The sequence below is a fragment of the Talpa europaea genome (assembly GCF_964194135.1).
Source record: "Talpa europaea genome assembly, chromosome: 9".
Classification (NCBI taxonomy): Eukaryota; Metazoa; Chordata; class Mammalia; order Eulipotyphla; family Talpidae; genus Talpa; species Talpa europaea.
Genome location: NC_140076.1, coordinates 80573253 through 80593926, shown reverse-complemented (window position 1 = coordinate 80593926; position 20674 = coordinate 80573253). Strand labels below are relative to the sequence as shown.

The window sequence follows — 20674 nt, the reverse complement described above, 5'->3', positions numbered from 1 at the left end:
GGTTGTTAGGGAGATTAAAAAAGATTGTATCATCTGGCATACTACCTGATATGGGTTACATCTTGATCAGTGTAATTTCCTAGCCTCTTCCTTGTAGCTAAAATTAGCAGAACTGAGTTGAGAAGCGTGGAACTATGAATATATAAGCTCAAGCATTGAAATCTGATATTAATTTAGATCAAAGAGACAGACAAGGAAAGGTAATGTTAAGTCATTGTCTTCTGACATGTACAAAGCTTTTATTTTTGGTTATAAATGTTGACACTTTGAGATAAAGTATGACTAGTCAACTTTTTTCCCCCTAAAAATGCTTTAGTAAAATCGGCTTCCTTATTTTTATCTGGTTCTTATGAAAAAAATGAAATAAAATGGGATTCCATTTTCATTCATAGAAAGTTGTTTAGTTTGGGCATCAATTCTCTGTCGTGGTGATTGCTATTTAACAGGAACTTGCTTGGGCTTACTGTTCCATTTGGGGGTATGAGTTCTGCATGTTTGGTTAAAACTTCTGAATATGTATAAAGAGATCAGCAGCAACTAAAAAATACTGCTTTGACTTCCCATTCTGAAATCAGAATGAAATTCTTCATGCATATTTTAGCTACACGCTGCATTGAAATGAGAGGCCCCAGAGGCATACTTATTGGCTTGGAAATATCATCTTCATCTGTTGGCTTCTACAAGTTGCAAAAAAGTGTCACCACTACAAGATTCATTCTGGGGTCTCCCCGGTGGTGCAGCAGGTTGAGTGCAGTGCTGTGAAGCTATCTGCAGCCTCTGCAGCACCAATTTGATTCCCAGCTGGCCAGGGAGATACCCACATGGTGTGGCAGACCTCTCCTGTTTGGCCCACTGCTCCCCTCAGCATTGTCTTCAGTCCGTCTGGCTGTCCTGTTCCCCACTCTGTCTCTGGTAAATTCTCTCACCTTCCTGTACCTCTAGCCTGTACCCCAGTTCTTGTATAAATAAATAGATCTTAAAAAAAATTCATTCTTCCTGACATGTGATTCCTTTGCAAGCATTTCCGTGCATTAATTCATTCATCAAACATTTACTGAGCCGCTAGAACAAACTGAATGTTAATGTCAAGCTCTAAACACATGACTGGGTCTCCAAACTTCAGGAGTTTATAGATGTGTAAGCAAATGACTGCAGTGTGACAATGTAGATATAAATGCCTGTACAAAGAAAAGTGTTGGCTCAAAGGAGAAAATGGCTAACTGTAGTTTGGGGGCGGGGCACAGAGGAAGAGAGACTTGAGCTGAATCTTGAAGGACCATGTAGGTGTTGCCCAGGAGAAAGGGAAGGAGATTCAGGAAGCTGCATGGAAAGCTCATGGGCATGAAGGCATGAGTAGCCCTGTGATTTTTTTTCTTGATATCCAGGCATGATGTACTGGCTAAAAAGAGCTGCTGTAAATAAACCTTTAAAGGTAGTAGTAAGATGTCAGTGGAGGGGAAGTGTTCTATATTGTTATGGTTAGTCTCAATCTTTCAGTATCTCAAGTTTGTGAACTTCACAAGTGCTTCTCAGTGGCCCCCTCCTTTCCTTTAGTGGGGCAGGCTGTAACATGGGAGACTAGAACCAGCTGGATTGGGCACTGCCTTTCCCCCAGGTGAGTTAGGTTCTGATAAAACCCCAACAAGTTAGGCTCTAGTTTAGTAGTTTCTTTTGAGGGCAGAGCTTACAAAAAAGAACAGAATGTTCTGGAATATGTTCAGAATGTGCATAATATTTTTTGGTAAATATGTTCTGAACTGAAAGATCAGCAGTTAAGGAAGAAAAAGAGATATTAACAAGGGAGAATCAGGGCAAACCTGAGAGACAGGAGGGAAATCAGAAGGATGGGAGCTTAGACCACCCAAAGGAAGGATGTTTTAAAGTGGGAATGGCCAACAAAAGTGAATCTTATTGAAAAGTCATATAAAATAAGAGTTAAAAATTGTCTCTCAGGGGGCCTCCCTGGTGGCACAGGTGGTTGAGCACCACACTATGAAGCTGTCCGCAGCCTCTGCAGCATGGGTTTGATCCCTGCCAGCCAGCGAGAATCCCACATGGCGTGGCAGACCTCTCCTGTCATGCCCGCTGCTCCCCTCAGCAGTGTATTTTGTCAGTCTGCCTGTTCTGTTCCCTGCTCTGTCTCTGGTGAATCCTCTCACCCTCCCACGCATTTGGCCTGTACCCCGGTTCTTTTATAAAAATAAATAAATCTTTAAAAAAAATTAAATAAAAAATTGTCTCTCAGGGCCTTCCTGGTGGTGCAGGGGTTAAAGACAGCACTATCGAGCAATAGCCAGCCACTGCAGCACGAGTTCGATCCCCAGCCGAGCTACCCATATGGCAGAGCAAACCTCTCCTGCCTCACCCGCTGCTCCCCTCAGCAGTGTATTTCAGTAGATCTGCCTATTCTGCTCCCCAGTCTCTTTGGTGAATCCTCTCACCCCCCTCACCTCTGGCTTACACCCCAGTTCTTGCATGTATAAATAAATCTTTAAAAAAAAATAGTCTCTCAGAAAGTGCTTTTTGGTGAAAGCATTTTTAGTGGAGTAGAATGGGCTGAATGAAAATCAGAAAGAACTGAGGAAGAGGTGGAGAGAGAGGTGGAGAGAGCAGCTGAGGTCAGTTTTTCCAGAATTTTTTTGGATATGGATTTGAAGAAGTTTTTTTCTTCTTCTAATGGGACAGACTGTTCATATAAAAACATTGATGGGAGTAGCTGGTAGAGGGAGAGAAGACTTAGAAGAGAGTGGGTGACTGGTAGAATGGTATCTTTTATAATTCAGGAGGAGATGGGAACTAGAGCATAGGAGGAGGGGTTAGCCTTAGTCTAGTCCTTTTAACAGGACAAAAACAGGAAAGAATGAGTGTAAATTACATATGACATCATTTAATCCTCACAAACTCTCTGGGGTTGGATATAACAATATTTCCCCTAATATTCAAATGATGTAACAAAGGCCTGGAAAGTTAGGTGATGTGCTAAGTTATCAAGAACCTAGGTCTTCTCATCCTAACGTTGCTTTGAACCCCAATTGTAAAGCTCATTTGCCTACAATATTGAAAAAACAAGTTCACCATGAGAAGTGCCCTGAAAATGATCAAAGTTTACTGTGTCCTTGTTTTATGTCTTGATAAGCAGAATATAAATAGCTTTTACCGGAACAGATATGCAATAACATTTGGCAGAAATCGAGCAAAAAGGGCTGCCCTTAATTAATGTTTGACTAGCTCGATACCAAAGGTCTGACTTTTCTTCTGAGCAAGACTTTGCTAGAATAAACAACGTCTCTTCTGCTTCTGTGTGTGGCTGGGAAGCACCAGCAGGTAATATCTTATATAATGATCTCCTATACACCTTCCAACAGTCCCACCATGTGTATATGATTGGGTCTCATTTACAAATGAGAAAATTGAGGTTCAAGAGGTCAAGTAATTTGCTCAAGGCCACAGAGGAGATGGTGATGCAAGAATTTGAACTCAAATCTATGTGACTCAAAGCCTAGTTCTTTCATTGAAGCAATGCTGCCTGTACCTTGGGGGTAGGGAGGAACTTGCTGATTATAAGATGGATTATGAAGCTTTGTAATATCTCCTGGCATATAGCCTGTCTCCCAGGATTTTGTCTCCTTTCTACTTCCTAAATTTTTTAAATTTTATTTTATGCATACAAGCGCTAGGGTACAGGCCAGAGGGGTGTGTGTGTGTGTGTGTGTGTGTGTGTGTGTGTGGTGGGGGTGGGGGGGGTGACAGGATTCACCAGAGACAGAGCCGGGAACAGAAAAGGCAGATCAACCAAAGTACACTGCTGAGGGGAGCAGCGGGCGAGTCAAGAGAGGTCTGCTGCACCATGTGTGTAGCTCCCTGGCCGGCCGGGATCAAACTCACGCTGCAGAAGTTGTAGACAGCTTCACAAGCTGCGTCGTAACTCCTTGTGCTACCAGGGAGGCCCCTCAACTTCCTTAATTTGAGAAAAAGTTGTAGCACTAATAATGGCCAATATTTATATAGCGCCAATTATATGAAAAGCATTGTTGCAGGTAGGGCACTGTTTGCTGTAGGGCAGCAAAAATATGCCACCCCAAAAATGTGTTTTTGGGAAGAAGTTTGCTTCTTGGGAGGGGCTCTGAAGGTTAGGTGAAGATTGCCCTCATGTGAAACCCACTAATGGAGAAATCTCTCCCTAACTGGTGAGTGTGTCCCTCATGTAACAAAGAGACCTAATCTTAGCCCTTCCCTGTGGAAAGGCAGAACTTAATATACACAACAGTCATATCTTTCTGTACCTTCCTTGCTAACTTTCCTAACTGACCGCCTCCATTTTTACCGCCCCACAAACTTTGTCTTTGCTGAGCTATTTAAGATGGTGTCTGAAGCCTTAAGGATGTGTTTAATCCTAGAGCAACCCTATGAGGTAAGTTCTATTATTATCTAAATTTACATAAAAGGACAATGCAGCCCAGAGCTGTGGAGTAACTTGCTCAAGGACACACAGCATGTAAATAGCAAATCTAGAAGTTAAATCTCAAAGTTTGGCTGTGTCTGTGTTCTCAAATGATTGTGCCATTGCCTCTCAAATAAGGACTGTTGGTCTTTAACAAGGAGAATGACTAGAGTTGATTTTCAAATATGATTATCTGACTTCTTGCCAGTTGTATTTCATAGTTATTTGACTAAAGGTGTAGACTTTGAAGTCATACATGGACATGTATCACGGCTCTACCACTTAGAGAGCTTAACTTTCCTACAGTTCAGATTCTTCATTTGCAATGTGGGAACAATAAGAATACTCAACTCAAATTGTTGTTGTGAAGATTAAATGGGATAAAGCATGTTACATGCTCACTGGAATGCCCAGTAGAAAATGGACAATAGAGGTTGCCTGTTCCTATCAATATGTTCTAAGGTTGACAGTAACAGGTAGGGTCTGAGCACAGAATCCCAACACTTTTGACTGTACAATCTACCCACCAGGCATCCTCATCATAGTGCACGGGAGGCCCCTTCCAGATGTCCTGGATGGTGTCAGTGGATTTCTCAATCTTCTGTCCATTCAAGCATCCTCTTTAACTCCTGCCTCTTCCACTCTCACTCTGATATGTTGTCAGAGCTGAGGAGGAAATTGGAGGCCATTGGAGCAGGAATTAGGAGCCCAAGCCTGGTCCATGAGTATGAGTGTAGACCACTGGTATGACCAAGGTCCCACAGCTGGCCCAGCGCTCTGCCGAGGGAGCCTGGTAGGGAATGTGACAGCCCATGGCTAATGCCAGGTCAAAGTCAAACTTTGGTTTAGACAGACCCTCATATATAATGACTCATTATAGTCGGGTTCCTTCTGGAAGGCTGCCATCCTGGCCCCAGCCCTGGTAGTCAAGCTTGCATAGATATTGAAGGTGACTCAAACACATATATTTTCCCTCCATTTTATATGAGTGATTGAGTCCTTTTACATTTTTAGAAAACTTTTTATGTTTTCCCTGTGAACTGAGACTGCCTGATGAAAACGCTGCACAGGAAGCTGTAGTAGTGTAGAAGTTTCTAGATTCCTCAGGGAGGTCTGAGAAAACACAGATTAGAGAGAATCTAAGGTTAAGGAGAGAAGTCAGGATTGTTAGCTATGAAATGTGGGTGGGTGTTAGGCCCTAAAGTGGGATCATAAATAAGAATGTGAACTAAAAGTTCAGCTGTCAGGAGAATAAAGCGACCAAAGCTTCCTGGTAAATGAAGGGGGGATATGGACAGAAGGGGTGTGAGATATTGGAAGCCTCCCCTGTGGGACTGTCTGCACGGCCTGAGGTGAGCACACCTGCAAAATGCCAGCTTCTCCACTGGGTCTTCCTAAGTGCTGCTCATAGTAAAGTGAATGCCTCCTACTGTGTGTGTACATGTGTGTGACGTGTCTCTGTGGGTGGGTGTGTCTGCATGTGTGTGAGATGTTGGGGGTTATCCAAAAAGTGTAACCAACATAAATACCCCACAGGAGGAAATTTTCATTGAAATCCTGTATTTTGTGTTGGAGATCTGTTTACTTTGGTATGAGCCTCTTTTAAATGACACTATCAAGTAACGTGGACATTCCAGAAAAGTCTCCATATTTATGCGGCAACTTGAGTAAACTCTGTCACTGCCTTGGACCAAAACCCCTGGCCATTGTGTGAGGACTGGAAAGCATTGCCTGGGAAAGGAGATACTTTGCTCCAGCTCATGCTCACATCCCTGTCTTTAGTGCTCTGGTGCAAGCCTTAACTCTCTTGCTTGGATTATTACAATATGCATTTAAAAACTTAAAAAAAAAGACATTAAGATTTAATTATTGGGCCTCCCCAGTGGCACAGCGGTTGAGTGCTGGATTGCGAGACTGCCTGCAGCTTCTGCAGCGCCGGTTCGATCCCCGGCTGCCAGGTGAGGGTCCCACATGGCGCACAGACCTCTCCTGCCACCTGCTGCTCCCCTCAGCAGTGTACTTTGTCTGTCTATCTGTTCTGCTCCCCACTCTGGCTCTGGTGAATTCTCTCACCCTCCCGTGCTTCTGACTGTACCCAGTACTTGTATAAATAAATAAATCTTTAAAAAAAAGATTTAATTATTAAAACAGCACATGTTTATTAAAGACAGGAGAGTTCTTGAAAAAACAATGAATTATTTGGGAAGTATAACTTTATTTTTTGGTATCTTTACATGGATTCTAATTCTGAAGATACAAAAGGTTAACAAATATTCTCCTTCCCACGTCTTTTCTCCAGCCCTCCTGTTCTTTCTGGGAAGCATCCAGTTTTATTGTTTCTATGTTCTGCAGATTTTTTTAAATATTTAATTATGCACATATGTTTTCCACTATCATTTCCCTGCAAATGATAGTTTAGTAGACATCCAGACACACACTGCTCTGTAATTAATTTTTCTCTCTAACCTCGTGGCTTGGAGATATTTCCAGATCAGCACGTTGAGAGCCACCTGGTTTTTTCCTTGACTGCCAGCAAGCTATAGATTCTTAATTGATCAGTCCTGTCATTTCCTGTCAGATTCACTGCTGAAAAGTCACTGCCTTGCTCAAAGACTTTAATCAAATCACCTGTGGTCCCCACCCTCATCAGCTATGAGCATCACCCGATGCATGCTCATCCCACCTCTTTACCCTCCTCACCCTGCCCTGCTCCAAATGGGCCTTACTCTGTCTTCCTGCCAAAATTTTTTCTCCTTGGTGTAGGGGCATGAATGGGCCACCGTGCAGGTTTTCTGATCCAGCAGACCGGGTAAAGGAGGAGTCAGAGTCCTCAGTGGCTTTTCCAGGTCTTTTATTGGGATTTACCCAGTACACAGCAGGCAAGGGTGCTGGGGGGCCGGGAGGCTGGCAGTCCTCCCAGCCCCCAGCAAATCCTCACTCTATCTGGGCTCTTTGGTGATCTCTGCTTCTGCTCTTGGCTTCTGCTACTTCTTTCTCGGCTTCTCTTTTGGCTTCTGTTCGTTCTTGGCTTCTGCTGGCATCCCCGTGACGCTGCCCTTAAAAGCACAGTCTTAGCCCAGGTGGATCTCATCTACCTATGCCCACACCCTACTCCAGGTGCCCACCATCAGGCATGTATTCAGGACCACAGGATCCATCATCTATCCTGATGGCGGGAGGGCAGAAAAGCCTGACATTTTTTCTTTACCCTATACTTGGTATCCCCAACCTTCAGAGCTATCAGCAGCATTCACCACTCACCACCGTGTTATTTCTTCCCTCACATACTGTCAAATCTTGCTTGGATATGCAAAGCTCTGGTTCTATCAGACAGGAAACTCTCCGAAGGCCAAGGGCCACAATGCCTGTGTCACCTGAGACTTCCTGTGGTGCTTTAAATCATCGTTGAAAGGCAATTTCAACATTTGTATAATGGTCAGAAGGGCAATAAAGCTGACTGGGCCCTGACTCACCCAGAATGGGGCGGGTCCCAGCAGAGTCCTACTTGCAGAGCCCACAGCTGAATCATCTGCCTCCTAGAAAAGCAGTCTTGTGGCTAACAGGAATGCTCCTTGGGGCCTTTGTGGATGCTCCTAGAAGGGCTTGAAGGGAGCAACTTGAGCCTTCCCACGAAGAACCACCAAACAAGGCTGCTCATGGATTAGCTGCTTTGGGGAAAAAGACAAGCGGGATTTTTACATTGAGCAGCATGAGTTCTGTGTCTAAAGAGTTAATTGAGATCATTTCCCCCCTTTTGACCAATCTAAATGAATGGATACTGGAATGATATTAAAGAAAATGTTAATGTGACCATTTTTACTATAATAGAAAATCTTCCAGACTTTGCCCACTTCCATACTGTAGGGTAAGGAAAAATGTCAGGCTTTTCTGCCCTCCCGCCATTAGGATGGATGACGGAACCCTGCGGTCCTGAGTGCATGCCTGATGGCAGGCACCTGGAGTAGGGTGTGGGCATGCGTAGGTGGGTACACCTGAGCTAAGAGACTGATTTATAAGGGTGGTGCAGTGGCGTGCGGTGTGGTGGTAGTGCGGTGTCGAGGGTGGAGGAGTGGAGTGTACGGAGGAGAAGGGTGACTACAAACAACGCGAAGAGCACGTGGCTGCTAGAACCGTTCATAAACCTGCCCGGAATGGGTTGGTTGCCTTACACATGCATTTAAAAAAATATAGGGCAGCTGCAGTTGGAGTGAACATACCGTGGTGTAGATAAGTGGGACTCTTGGTTGGAAAGGAAAAGAATTTGAGTCTGTAGAGGCGTCTTTCTTGCCTACACCCTGTGACCCTACCATCTCGATTTTCTCCCTCTTGGTTTTTTCGAGGTTAATTTTTTCCTTCACTGGTCCCAGTCCACTTAGGTAAGTAAGAATCCGAAGCTGCTTTATCTTTTGTAAGCCAGAATGTGATTGGAATGTGAGTGCCAGGGGAAAGCGGGAGCAACATTTACAAGAACTTGTTTTCTGCTGCTTAGCTCCCTTGGAGGAGAGGGTTGTCTCTATCTCCCAAAGGAGTAGAAATAACCAAATCTGAGCTTGTAGAGTTCTTAATCCTGTGACCTCCTGTACCACACTTCACACAGCATGTGCTATTTCCCAAGGGTCACTTGCACACTGAAGGGTACCTTTTGGTCCCATGGCCTGTCTCATGTGAGCACATGCCACTCTAGCTTGCTGGACTCAGCATGGCTTCCTGGGTACGCTGCATCCTGGCTATTCCTTTGTGTCATCATTACCATGTCCCAGGAGGCAGAAGGGAAGAATGGTTAAAATCTTAGATGGTCTGGGTTCAAATCCTGCCTTCACCACTTATTAGTTCTGTGTTTCTGTCAAATTGCCGGTAGAATGGGAATAGTAATAGCACCCAGCTCATAGGTTGTTGGGGTGTGTGTGTGTGTGTGTGTGTGTGTGTGTGTGTGTGTGGCATATAAGTTAAAATTTGTAAAGCACTGGAATAGAACCTGGCCTATAGCAGGACTGCAATGCATATCACCTTTTGTCCAAATTTCTTCTCATCTTTAAGGACCAGACAACAACTTATCTAAAATCTTCTCTGACTAGACTTGCCCAGCCCACAATGACTTACTTCATTGCCTTTTGAAACTGTGTTATGTCTGATGCTAAATTTACTCAACTAGCACCTTGACACAGCCTCAGATTAGAAAGAAACAATATCTGAGGTCAGATTATAACACTGCCACTTACCGTAGAATTTGAGGGAGTTACTGGAGTTTTAGTTTTATCATTTGTAAAATGGACATTAATACACCTAACAGTATTATTGCAAGGGCTAAATAAGATATTACTTAGGAATTATTTCCTATAGGCCTCCCTGGTGGCACAGCACTGTGAAGCTGTCCGTAGCTTCTGCAGCACGGGTTCGATCCCGGCTGGCTGGCGAGAATCCCACATGGCATGGCAGACCTCTCCTGTCTCGCCCGCTGCTCCCCTTAGCTGTGTATTTTGTCAGTCTGCCTGTTCTGTTCCCCACTCTATCTCTGGCGAATCCTCTCACTCTCCCACACATCTGGTCTGTACCCCGGTTCTTGTATAAATCTTCAAAAAAAAAAAGTTAAAAAAAAAAGTATTTCCTATAGATCCTGATTCATGGTAGACCTTCAATCAACACACATGTTCTTTTAAAAACCATTCATTAGTGTGTTGTTTTTCAGATCATAAAGTAGAATCATAGAAAATTTAGATAACATAGCAGTGTATGAAAAATTAAAATAACCCCATAAACTTCTTTCTGGGGCCTCCCTGGTGGCCTAGGGGTTAAGTCTTAGCGCTATCACCACTATGGCCTGAGCTCGATAATGGCCAGGAAGCTACACACATGGCACAGCAGACCTCTCCTGTCTTCCCCGCTGCTCCCCTTAGCAGTGTATTTCAGTCAGCATGCCTGCTCTGCTCCTCACTCTGTCTTTGGTGAATCCTCTCACTCCCCGCCTCTGGCCTATACCCCAGTTCTTCTATGCACAAAGAAAGAAAGAAATCTTTAAAATACGTCTCTTAAAAAATAAACTTCTTTCTGGACACACCAATTTCCCCAGTCAGTAACGCCTACTTTGGAAACTAAAACACACTGCTGTCTTTTGTTTTTTTCCATGTTCATGTGCAGACACATATATTTTAAAAAGAAAGGAATTCCATTACATACCAGTTTTGCAACTGGCCTTACTTTATAGACATTCCCCATCTCATGTAAGATTCTTCAGTCATTGTCTTTATGGGTGCAGCATAGCCCACAGACCTTTCTGCTTAGTAACCGTGCCCTGTTGTTAGACCACCTGATCGTATTCAGGTCCTAACTATTCTAAATAGTGCAACATCAAATGTCTTTATAAGCGATCTTTATAAGTACGTTCAATTTCCTAGGAGGAAAAGTATTTGCTAAAAGAAAACATGTTAAATGATTGTGGTACATATTGCTCACTTTTGCCTCCAGAAAGGTTGTGTAAATTATATTCCTGTCAACAGTGCCCAAAGGTGCCTGTCACATCTTTCCTTGAAAAGGTTCTGTTGTGTTGTCACTGAAATTTTTGTCTGCTTTACCTATCACCTTTCAACTAGTTTGTAATCTCCTTGAGTGGGCTGGCACTGTGGCATCTGCTTCTTTATCTCCACCACAGGACTTTTCTTGGTGCCACTCACAGTAGCCCTTGTTTACGTTTGCCAAATGAATGCATCTCTCTTCACACCTGTCACTCTAGAGTAAGAGCTGGAGGAGGGGCTTGAACAATCACTTTCAAGTAGGTCAAATTGAGGTTTATAGGCTGGCTGTTTGTGTCCTGCTGAGAAGAGTTGGGCAGAGAAGTATAAAATCACAGGTAATTGGCTCCTGTTCAGGGCACTTGGAAACAGGAGTGGGTCACATAGAGAAAATGAGGTGTTCTTCATGTTCTGTATCTGCAGCACATTTGAAACTGACTTTCTGCACTGCTGTCCTGTCCTCTTTCATAGCTGGCTGTGGAGGGATACAGGAACTGCCTTTACAACTCAGCTATGTAACAGACTAAGTGGAATTTTCCAGATGGCTCTTCTTGATGGCTGTTGGCATAACTGCAGCTTTGCCCTCTGGGAACTGTTAGGCTGCAGCCCTGAAGCCTAGCTGGCTATTTCAGCAGGTCAGATTGTGGAATCCATGTGCTTTTGTTGGCATCGGGAGTCATGTAGTATTTCAAGCCATAAACGCCTTTCTTATTTTCCTTGTCCTAGATCCCTACTAAAGACTTTGAGCTAAAGTGAGGAAAGTGCATCATTCTCTCCCTCCCCACCCAAGTCCACACACACACACACACACACACACACACACACACGCCAGAGTCTGAGGTAATCTGGGATAAACAGTGTTAGAATTGTTTTTGAGTCTACATACCCACTGTGAAGATGAACTGATACTTCCTCTCATGTACCCCTTGTCCCCATGTGCAGAGGCTTAAGGTATAAAGGCTTGCTATGGATTTGTGGACATCTGGGCCCAATAATAAATCTCCTACATTACGATTTCTCTTCCCTATTTGCACAGTGGCACAACTTCATGACACCCATAGACACAATGGCCCAGGAGGCAGGTGGTGTAGACTAAAGGAGTAAATCTGGCCCAATCCATGGTCTCGTGGACAGAGAGGTGGTTTATCTGTGAGGGTGTACTAATCCCTGAGGTTGTCTTTTAGTCTCCTTTTCTTTAAGCCACGTTTCTTTAACCTGTAGGTCATTAGACTTCCCTTAGAGTGCGAGTCATCGTGGTGGCAGAATCAGCATGCTAACAACTAGTGTACAGAGGTTGGAAAACATTAAAATTTTATTTCCCAGACTCTTGCAGTTGGGGTTTTGATGGGTTTGAGGTTCTGCTAACTAGACATACTTCCTTGAGACTTGGATGGCTGTGTGGTGAGGGGAAAGGCAACGGGCAAGCGTTCTTGCCTCCGTGAACTAGGCCACAGGGTCTATGTTTCTGGAGCTGCCAGCTGCAGTTATGTTTTTCCAGTTCAACGGCCTGGGCTTGGGAGTCATTCCCAGAGTCGGTTTCTTTAGCTAGCCAACTCCCCTCCTCCATTTAGCATCTTGTAATAAATCCCTCTTTGTAAATTTACTGATGTAACCCTAGAGTTGCAAAGTTATGAGTTGCCTTACCTTGTTCATTTGTTGGCCAAAATAAAACTAAATGGTTGGAATTTTATTTTTGACTGGTTTTTATCACATATTTTCTATAGTAACAATTGCTTTCTAGACCTGTTCTGGACTATCCTGTTGCTGTTTGCATGCTTTTCCTTGTGATGGTGGGATGATCTTATATTGAACTTTTCCCCAGTTATGTAGATTTGTCCGATCATAAAAATAGGTCATCTTCCTTGACCTATTCAATTGCAACAATTTCATGTTTCAATTCATGCACCATCTCTCCATAAAACATCTTGTTATTCATAAGTATACAGCATGCAATGCATTTATTTTGAGACCTGTAACAAGCACAGAAAAGAGCTGGGAAAAACATTTTGCTATATATCAAGACATCAGTACTGGCACTTCATATTGCCCCATTATTTAAGTCATGATAGTCCATTTCTTGTCAGTGTAATACAGTGATGACATTCCATAACTAAATAAATGCTAATGTGATGTTGCTACTGAGGCATTATACTAGACTCTCTCCCTTTTTCAATTAATTCTCTCATGCACTTATCTTTACCTTAGAGTTTGCTGAAACTTTGCTATGAAAAAGGGACTCAGACAGCTCAGACATCCAAAGTGCTGGATGGAAAGGCACTGGCTTAACTGGGCTAGAGTATGCTCAGTAATGATAAAACTAGAACATATTCCTGATGTGCCTTCTCTTAATCCTTGGAGTTTTGGTTCTTCAGTTAGATGCAACTACAAGGGCATTATCAGTGAGAGAAGTCAGGACCTGGCCTGAATTGAGAGTGCTTTCCTACTTTGCCTGGTCTATGGAGGGAGCTCTGGCCATGCACTTGTGCCCAAGGCTTGCAAGTTCTTCTGAAATGAAGCAGGGAACAGCATTTTGGAAGAAGGAACAAACATTCTATCACAAATCCGTAACTAAAAAAGGAATTTTTTTTATTGAGGGCAAGAGGAGGCAAGCAATATAAAACCAAGAGCTTATCTGGCTTGCATTAACTTTTCTTTCTTTTGTGGCCAATGGGGCTTGGATTTGATCTGTACATTTTCTGAGGGTCCCAGTTTGCTCATGAAATCCTTATCAAGGGGAAGCCGTGGGGCAGATTCTTTAAGGGACCCTTGGATATGACTCTCACGGGGCAGGGGTACCCGTCCTGGCCGCCTACTTCTTTCCCTTCTGCTTCATGTGTACTACAAAATAGTCATTGCAGGCAATGGTGAGCCCCGCAATCAGGGAGAAGAAGCTCTGGAAGCCCACTTTGCCATCTCGGCACTGGTCCAGGTCCTTCATTATTTTGTCCACAGCCAGGGGGTCTTTTTGATTCTGGGGAAAAAAAAAAAAAAGAACAAAAGCAAGAAATACCCATTAATGATAAGCTTTTTTGATTTGTACTGCTGACAACCATTTATCTGATTTCTCAATTCTCTGAACCCTTGTTTTAGGTCATAAGTGATCTTTGGGGGGGGGGGTCACCAAAATGTAGGTTTTTTTTTTTTTTTTTTTTTTTGCCTTGAAGGAGAAACTCAGTAAGTTCTTATTTATTTTAAGCTAGTAAAGAAATTTTTATGGCATTCTTTCATTTAACTATGGGGGCCTTAGGAAAGTCCTGTTTCTGGGAAGAGGAGGCCAGTGAGAGAGCCAGCTCCAGGCGTCTTGATTCTTAGCCCACCACACTGGCCGCTGATCCACCAGCTTGATTTCTGACCTGCTTTGCTTACAGTTCAGCTGCTCCCATAGTTTTCAAAATCATGAGATTCTACCTAACAACCATCCAAAAGTCCCCTACTTTGTAGTGTTGTTTTTTTGTGTATATATGTAGAAGAGCTGGGGTGTAGGCCAGAGGTGTGGGGGTGGTGAGAGGATTCACCAGAGACAGAGTGGGGAGCAGAACAGGTGGATCTACTGAAATGCACTGCTGAGGGGAGCAGCAGGAGAGACAGGAGAGGTCTGCTGTGCATGTGGGTTAGCTCCCTTGCTGGGGATGAACTTAGGCCACAGTGGTGATAGTGCTGAAAACTTAACCCCTGGGCCACCAGGCCCCCCACTTTGTAGTTTTTCTCTTATCAAAGAGAAATATATTTGTAGTTATTCTCTCATCAAACTTTAATTCCTGGCGCATAGTCAATTTCTCAAAAAAGAAAAATTATGAAAAAAATAGCAAGATTATATAGGGAGTCAGTTTTAGATCTTTGTCCTCTGATTTTAAAGAAGGACTAATGATACCCAGAGTGTGTTAGGTTGGGAGAGGATGGACAGAGGGCCCTCATGTCTCCTCACTTTTTGGCACAGCCGAGGTCATGCTAGTGTGGCTTCATGTCACATTAGCCACGTGGCCCACAGCGTAGTGGGCCTTCGTGTGTATCAAGTATGAATTGAGGAGGTGGGACTAGTCTCTGAGATTGCTCCTGTTCTTAGTGAGTTGGCAAATCTATGCCATCTTATACTCTTCACTGGATGTTTTCCATTGGACAAGGTTAATTAGGAAAATATATAATGGAGGCATAAACTCCTCATGACCTAATGCCCTAATCCCTTTGGCTTTTTTTTTTTTTTTTTTTCATCTTACTTCCATGGTGATTAGATTGATCACTCTTTTTTTGAGTGATGGTTAGAAGCAGTAAAGTATGGTTTCTCCTGGGGAACCCATGCCATCAATCAGAGAACATGATGGTCCCTGGAGGTTTTAAAGGACTCAGGCAAGGAATTTATGAATCCATTGATTGCACACCGTGAGGAAATTGACACTGGGTCTCAAGCATGCTGTGTATTTGCAAACTGCACTCAAACATCCCTCCAGGTAAAGCAGCAGCATTTCCCAAATATCTTAGTTATCAACTATTGCCTGTTCTTTGCAGGTCCCTTACTTTGGGTGGGTCTCAGTTAATCCTGGCCTCACCCCCAGCTTCCTGGCTGTGGTCAAAACAAGTGAAATTTGAGGATATACAGGGTCAACTTGGGCAACAAAATACTCTGTCAGTGCAGCGAGTGGGTGTTGTCTGGAATGATGAGCTCAGGCCTGGAATAAATTACACCGTGGGTTCAGCACTGCATGCTATAGACACCCTTTATTTTCCTCATGCCACAAAGCCTTCAGTGAGGAAGGGTCTGGTCTCATGTGACATCCATCCTGGCTTCTGACTTCTTCAGTGACATGATTAACATGTGTAGTACTAAGAACACCATTGTTCCGTGACTGGCAGGCTTACAATCAGCACATTATGTCCTTACCTTCTGTCCTTGCCTGGAAGGATACCAGAAAGTGAAAGTGACTTGGGAGGTAACCAGGTAGGGCCCTCTCATTTTACAGAGGGGGTAAATGAGGCCCAGCAAGCTGAAGCACCCTGCCCAGAGTTAGCGGGGCCAAGCCAGACCTCCTAACCCCTGCTCTGGCATTATATCACAAGGCAGCAGGAAAGCAAAGGAGCAGCACATCCTAACTCATTCTGGGATAGCATTGGGTGATTTCAATTCTGAGACACTGGCTACGCTCTTTATATCTGTTTGTTTAACTGGTATCAATGACCAGGTAACACCCCTGTTTTGTGTATTACAAAACCCTGCATTGACTGAATGAGAACTGGGGGCTTGATTGATGTGCCGTTGAGCAGGCAGGACCCCCAGCCTCTGCCATCACCTCCCTTCACCTATAAGAGGCTGATGCATTACTCCACACTAGTGGACACAGGTGACTTCAGAAGCAGTTCTTTCAAGTGACTACAATTGTGACAGGGAAAGATGGGCTTGATTTCAACCTCGTATTTAGTCAAGCAAAGTTTCACTTCAGTTCAAGGCAGCAGCCATCTCTCGCAGGCCTACAGAGTGGAAGGACAAGGATGCCTTGTGACCTAAGGTCCTGCGGTGTGTTTAGCTGATGGCAGAGCCTCTTTCAGTCATCACTATCTCTCAGTGTCCACAGGGAGGCATCAACTCAAGTTGTGCTCAGTTCTCAGAACATTTTAATGTGGGAAGCATCAGTTTCTGGAGTGATGCTGGGCTGTCATCAGACAGACCATTCCTTTAAAGACTCGAGTTAGAAAAATGAGTTTAAAGCCTTAATATGAAGGGACTGGAGGAGATTCAAGTTGCTCAGAGCGGATGCAAGCAGGATGTGGATCTCCACACCTGGTTTATGAGCTGACAGCAGCCATTCCCTGGTTCATGCTCTCAGGTGAGAGGCCTTTGTTCCTGTAACTGTCCCAGTAGGCACAGATGACTCCAGATGCAATCTTTTTCTTTTTTTTTTTTTTAAAGACTTATTTATTTATACAAGAACCAGGGTACAGGCCAGAGGTGGGCAGGGGGGGAGTGAAAGGACTCACCAGAAACAGAGTGGGGAGCAGAACAGGCAGACTGATGAAATACACTGCTGAGGGGAGCAGCGGGTGAGATAGGAGAGGTCTGCTGTGCCATGTGAGATTCTCACCAGCTGGCCGGGATTGAACTCATGCTGCAGAGGCTGCGGACAGCTTCACAGTGCAGCGCTCAACCACCTGCGCCACCAGGGAGGCGCCAGATGGATTCTTTCTAACAAACTCCCTGTCTTGTGGTTATTTGTGTGTTGTCTTATTTTGCCTACAAATCATAAGCTCTCAAGAGCAGGGGCTGTGTCTTTACCTTCTGTTTCCTCTATAATGTCTTACAAGCAATCAGCACTCAATCATGTTTGACAAAGAAGTGGATGAGAACACCTTTCTTGTAGTGGCCTCCCTAGGAAAGACTGGGAAGAGGAAGGGCAAGGAACCAGGGTCTAGAAGCACTGATTTTTCTGTCTGGTTCTTTCTAAGCCTTTCAACACTTACTTCCAAAAATCCAGGGAACTCCTTTTCCATGAGTACTCGCAGGTCCTCCTTCGTTAAGTAGCCTTTATCCCCAGCAAATTTGTGAAAGGTGAACATCATTGTTTCCATGGCATGTTCCATTTGAGATGGCATTTTGATGAGGTCTTTTGAAACCTATTAAAGGAGGCAAAGAAAGAGTGTAGTTTAACTTTCAAGCCACGTGCAGTGTCCACAGGTTATCTTCTGATGATAAGTGGGAGGAGGGTGAATAGATTAGCCATTGCTCCTTTCTAGCTGTAAAATTCAGTGAGTCTAAGCTAAGAACCAGTTGACCCCAAGTTTTGGCCTCCTGCTGATGGAAACAGGCACTCAGGTCCTCTCACTCACTAGCAAGTTATCTGATTGCCTGCTAATTCTGCATAAGTCACCTAGTGAGGAATGAAAATTCTAATCATTTGGGGAAGCAAAATCTGTCCCTCTTTTTAACTTACACAACATCTTCTAAAGAACAGATTTTTTGTCTTTTGGTGCTGGTCCTGGGGCTCTGAGACATGGCTGTATCAGAGTCAAGTCTGATTTATATGAAAGTCAAGCCTGATTTATATGAAAACTCTAACCCTCTAAGCATAAGCAGGTAACATAGTTCAGTCTAATTCTAGGGTTTAGAAATCTGCTTACAAATCAATTTTGTCAGCTGGGTGGGCATTCTTCTCTAGAGTTCTGAACTTCTTGTTGATTGCAACAAACATATTTGCATCTCTGGTAGTAAAATGCAGCTGACTGACCCAAATAAAAGCTACCCAGAGCCCACTATCTAGTTCCTCGAGAAGGAACAAGTCACAGTATAGAACTCCTCCAGGGACCTAATGTGCTTTTAGCAGCGCTAGACACAGTCTGGGGGGCAGTAGGAGAGCAAGGGCTTTTCATCATGAAGAGTTTATATTTTGAGAGGTGTGGAGCAGAGGTTTTAACTCAAACAGCAATGAAGGTGCAAGGAGCTGGGGGCCCGAGGGGCGCAGGGCAGGAGGATACAGGAAGGCAGTGGTCTGGACCCTGCCTGAGAGGGAAGCGGGCACTGGGCCTCTGCTGTGATTCTGGTGGCTCCTACCCCAACCTCAGCCCAGACTTAAGGGCCAAGCCCTTGTATTGTATTATGCTTCTTGGGTCTCCCCCTTCCCAAAGAGCATGTGGACCCAGACATGGGGCAGAGGTGGTGGTGAAGGGCAGGCCTGGGCTTGGGCAGGGGAAAGCCTGCAACAGTCAGGCCTGAGAACGATGCTACAAGAAAACTGGAGAAGTGATGTGGCCGCCTCCCCCACTCCAAGAGTGGGGGCATGTTCAAAGCCAAACCATGGGCTCGGGGTGCCCCTACCTCATCCCAGAAAACTAAGATGACTTCAGGAGATAGGAGGATGAGGGAATGGGCTGCTGCTCTCTGAACCCTCCTGCAGCTCCAGAGAGGCCTTGGAGAGGCAGCAGGGAGCTTGAACACAGTGCAGGATGAGGCCAACAGAGGATTCAGGTGTTGTATGCCCATAACTGGCCCCAAGCCCTGGCTGAGTCTCTGACACCCCCTGGCCAAGAACACTCTGACCTCACCCAATGGGCCATGAGCCAGCCCTTCAAGACCCTTCTAGGAGCCCAGTACCTATACAAAGGGCAGCTTCCTGAGGATACCCTTGGGAGGAGGACAGGTGTGGCTCTGGCCAGGAAATCCAGCAATGCCAAAAGAGAACACAAAAGCCAAGATGAGGGACTGGCCCAGGGGGTGGCTGGGGGAGGAAAAGCTGGGAAGGTGACCCACCAGCCCAGTCGAAGTGTCTCCCTGCTGGACCACAGGCCTCAAACAACCACCTGAACAGAGCTTGGGGACTGATGCCACTGCAAGAAACAAGTGCTCCCCTCCCCACAACCCCCAGGAAGGGAATGGGACACAGGAAGGGAGTGTTGGGAACACCCCTCTCCACAGAGCACAGCAGCCTAGCTATCTGGACCCACCTATCGGGGGAAACCAGGAAACTGGCCACATTTTGGTCACTGCTCCCCCGCTTGCTTCCTTCAGCCTTATGCCTGAGACTCCCTCAACCCTACGCTCACCACCCACCCCACTAAACAGCCTCTCATCAAAAAGAAAGGACAGAGGAAGGGGTGGAGAGGGCTGGGGTGAGGGAAGGCGGCCTGGATGGCTGGCTGCTCAGCCCCCCAGCACCAGGTGATAGGGTAGATGAGCATCAGCTCCTGAACTCGAAGTGTTGGATCACCCAGCACTTCTCCAGGCACTCAGCCTGTACTTGCGGGTGAGACCCTGTTTTTTTTTGGACCAAGAGGGGACAACACTGATGTGCCACAGCAGGTTGGACCCTAGACATTGTGTTCCTGCCTCTCTACTCCCCAGAGAATATCATGAAGCATTTAGAAGAAAGGAAATACATCAGATCAGCAGATGCAGGTGTGATGATGGCGGTAAGACTCATCAAGACCCAATGCCTGTGCTGAATAGGAGCTCAGTGGATTTTGGCTAGTTGGAAGGCATGCTTTAGCCCGAACAGAGTAGTTCTGACTTCACCTGAAAAGCACTACTGGAAAGAAAACAGGTGAACCTGAATGGAGACTGTCATATTCCAGTCCCCCCTCCAAAATCACAAGAATGGGTTGTAAGCACGGGTGTATGGAGGGGCTGGCACCTTCCCCTGTGAAGAGTGCAGATCAGAACCCAAGACAGCTTTTGGTCTGCTTCCTGCTACTGACAGATGTGTATTCAACAGACAAGAAGGTGGAGTTGGTGAACCCAATGACTGAGTAATTACACCTAACAATTGTAAATTCTACTTGGGTCCTTCAGCCTTAAGTCTTACTTAATCCCCAGAAAAATGCAGGAAGCAGCCTGCCAAAGACTACTACTCAAGAGAATGCTATAAACCGGAGTCTGGCATGATTCATCTGGAAGACGGTTCTCTTGGAGAGCAGCAAATTAACAACACACGGTCCACTCTGAGAGGAATTCCAGGGCAGTCACACCCATCCCCTCTCTTCCTGCAGGATCTCATCCCCATCCTTCATACAGATGCAGATGGTCATGGCTTCTATGGGGTGTGACTTCCCAGCTTTGGTTCTGGAAATCCAGCAACTTAAGAGAACAGAAGCGAATGAATCACCTCTGGGAGAAGGACGTGGGGTTTCACCCCAGTTCTGAAATAACTCAGGAGTCAGCAGCCACAGGGGTTTAGAAATACTTGTGCCTAAGCTCGGGCAGGGGCGGGGGGGGGGGGGCGCACAGCACTCCATGACCAAGACCCAAAGA

At 45.0% G+C, this 20674-nt stretch overlaps 1 protein-coding gene across 1 annotated transcript; it reads right to left on the bottom strand.

Annotated features, from left to right (window-relative positions):
* Nucleotides 1-13658: 13658 nt before the first annotated feature.
* Nucleotides 13659-17526, bottom strand: S100A10 (S100 calcium binding protein A10; the record flags this gene model as incomplete). Its single annotated transcript, XM_084243952.1, has 2 exons — nucleotides 13659-13918; nucleotides 17395-17526. 2 exons carry the CDS (start codon nucleotides 17524-17526, stop codon nucleotides 13757-13759), a joined length of 294 nt encoding a protein of 97 aa, XP_084100078.1. The 3' UTR covers nucleotides 13659-13756.
* Between the last annotated feature and the right edge of the window lie 3148 nt (nucleotides 17527-20674).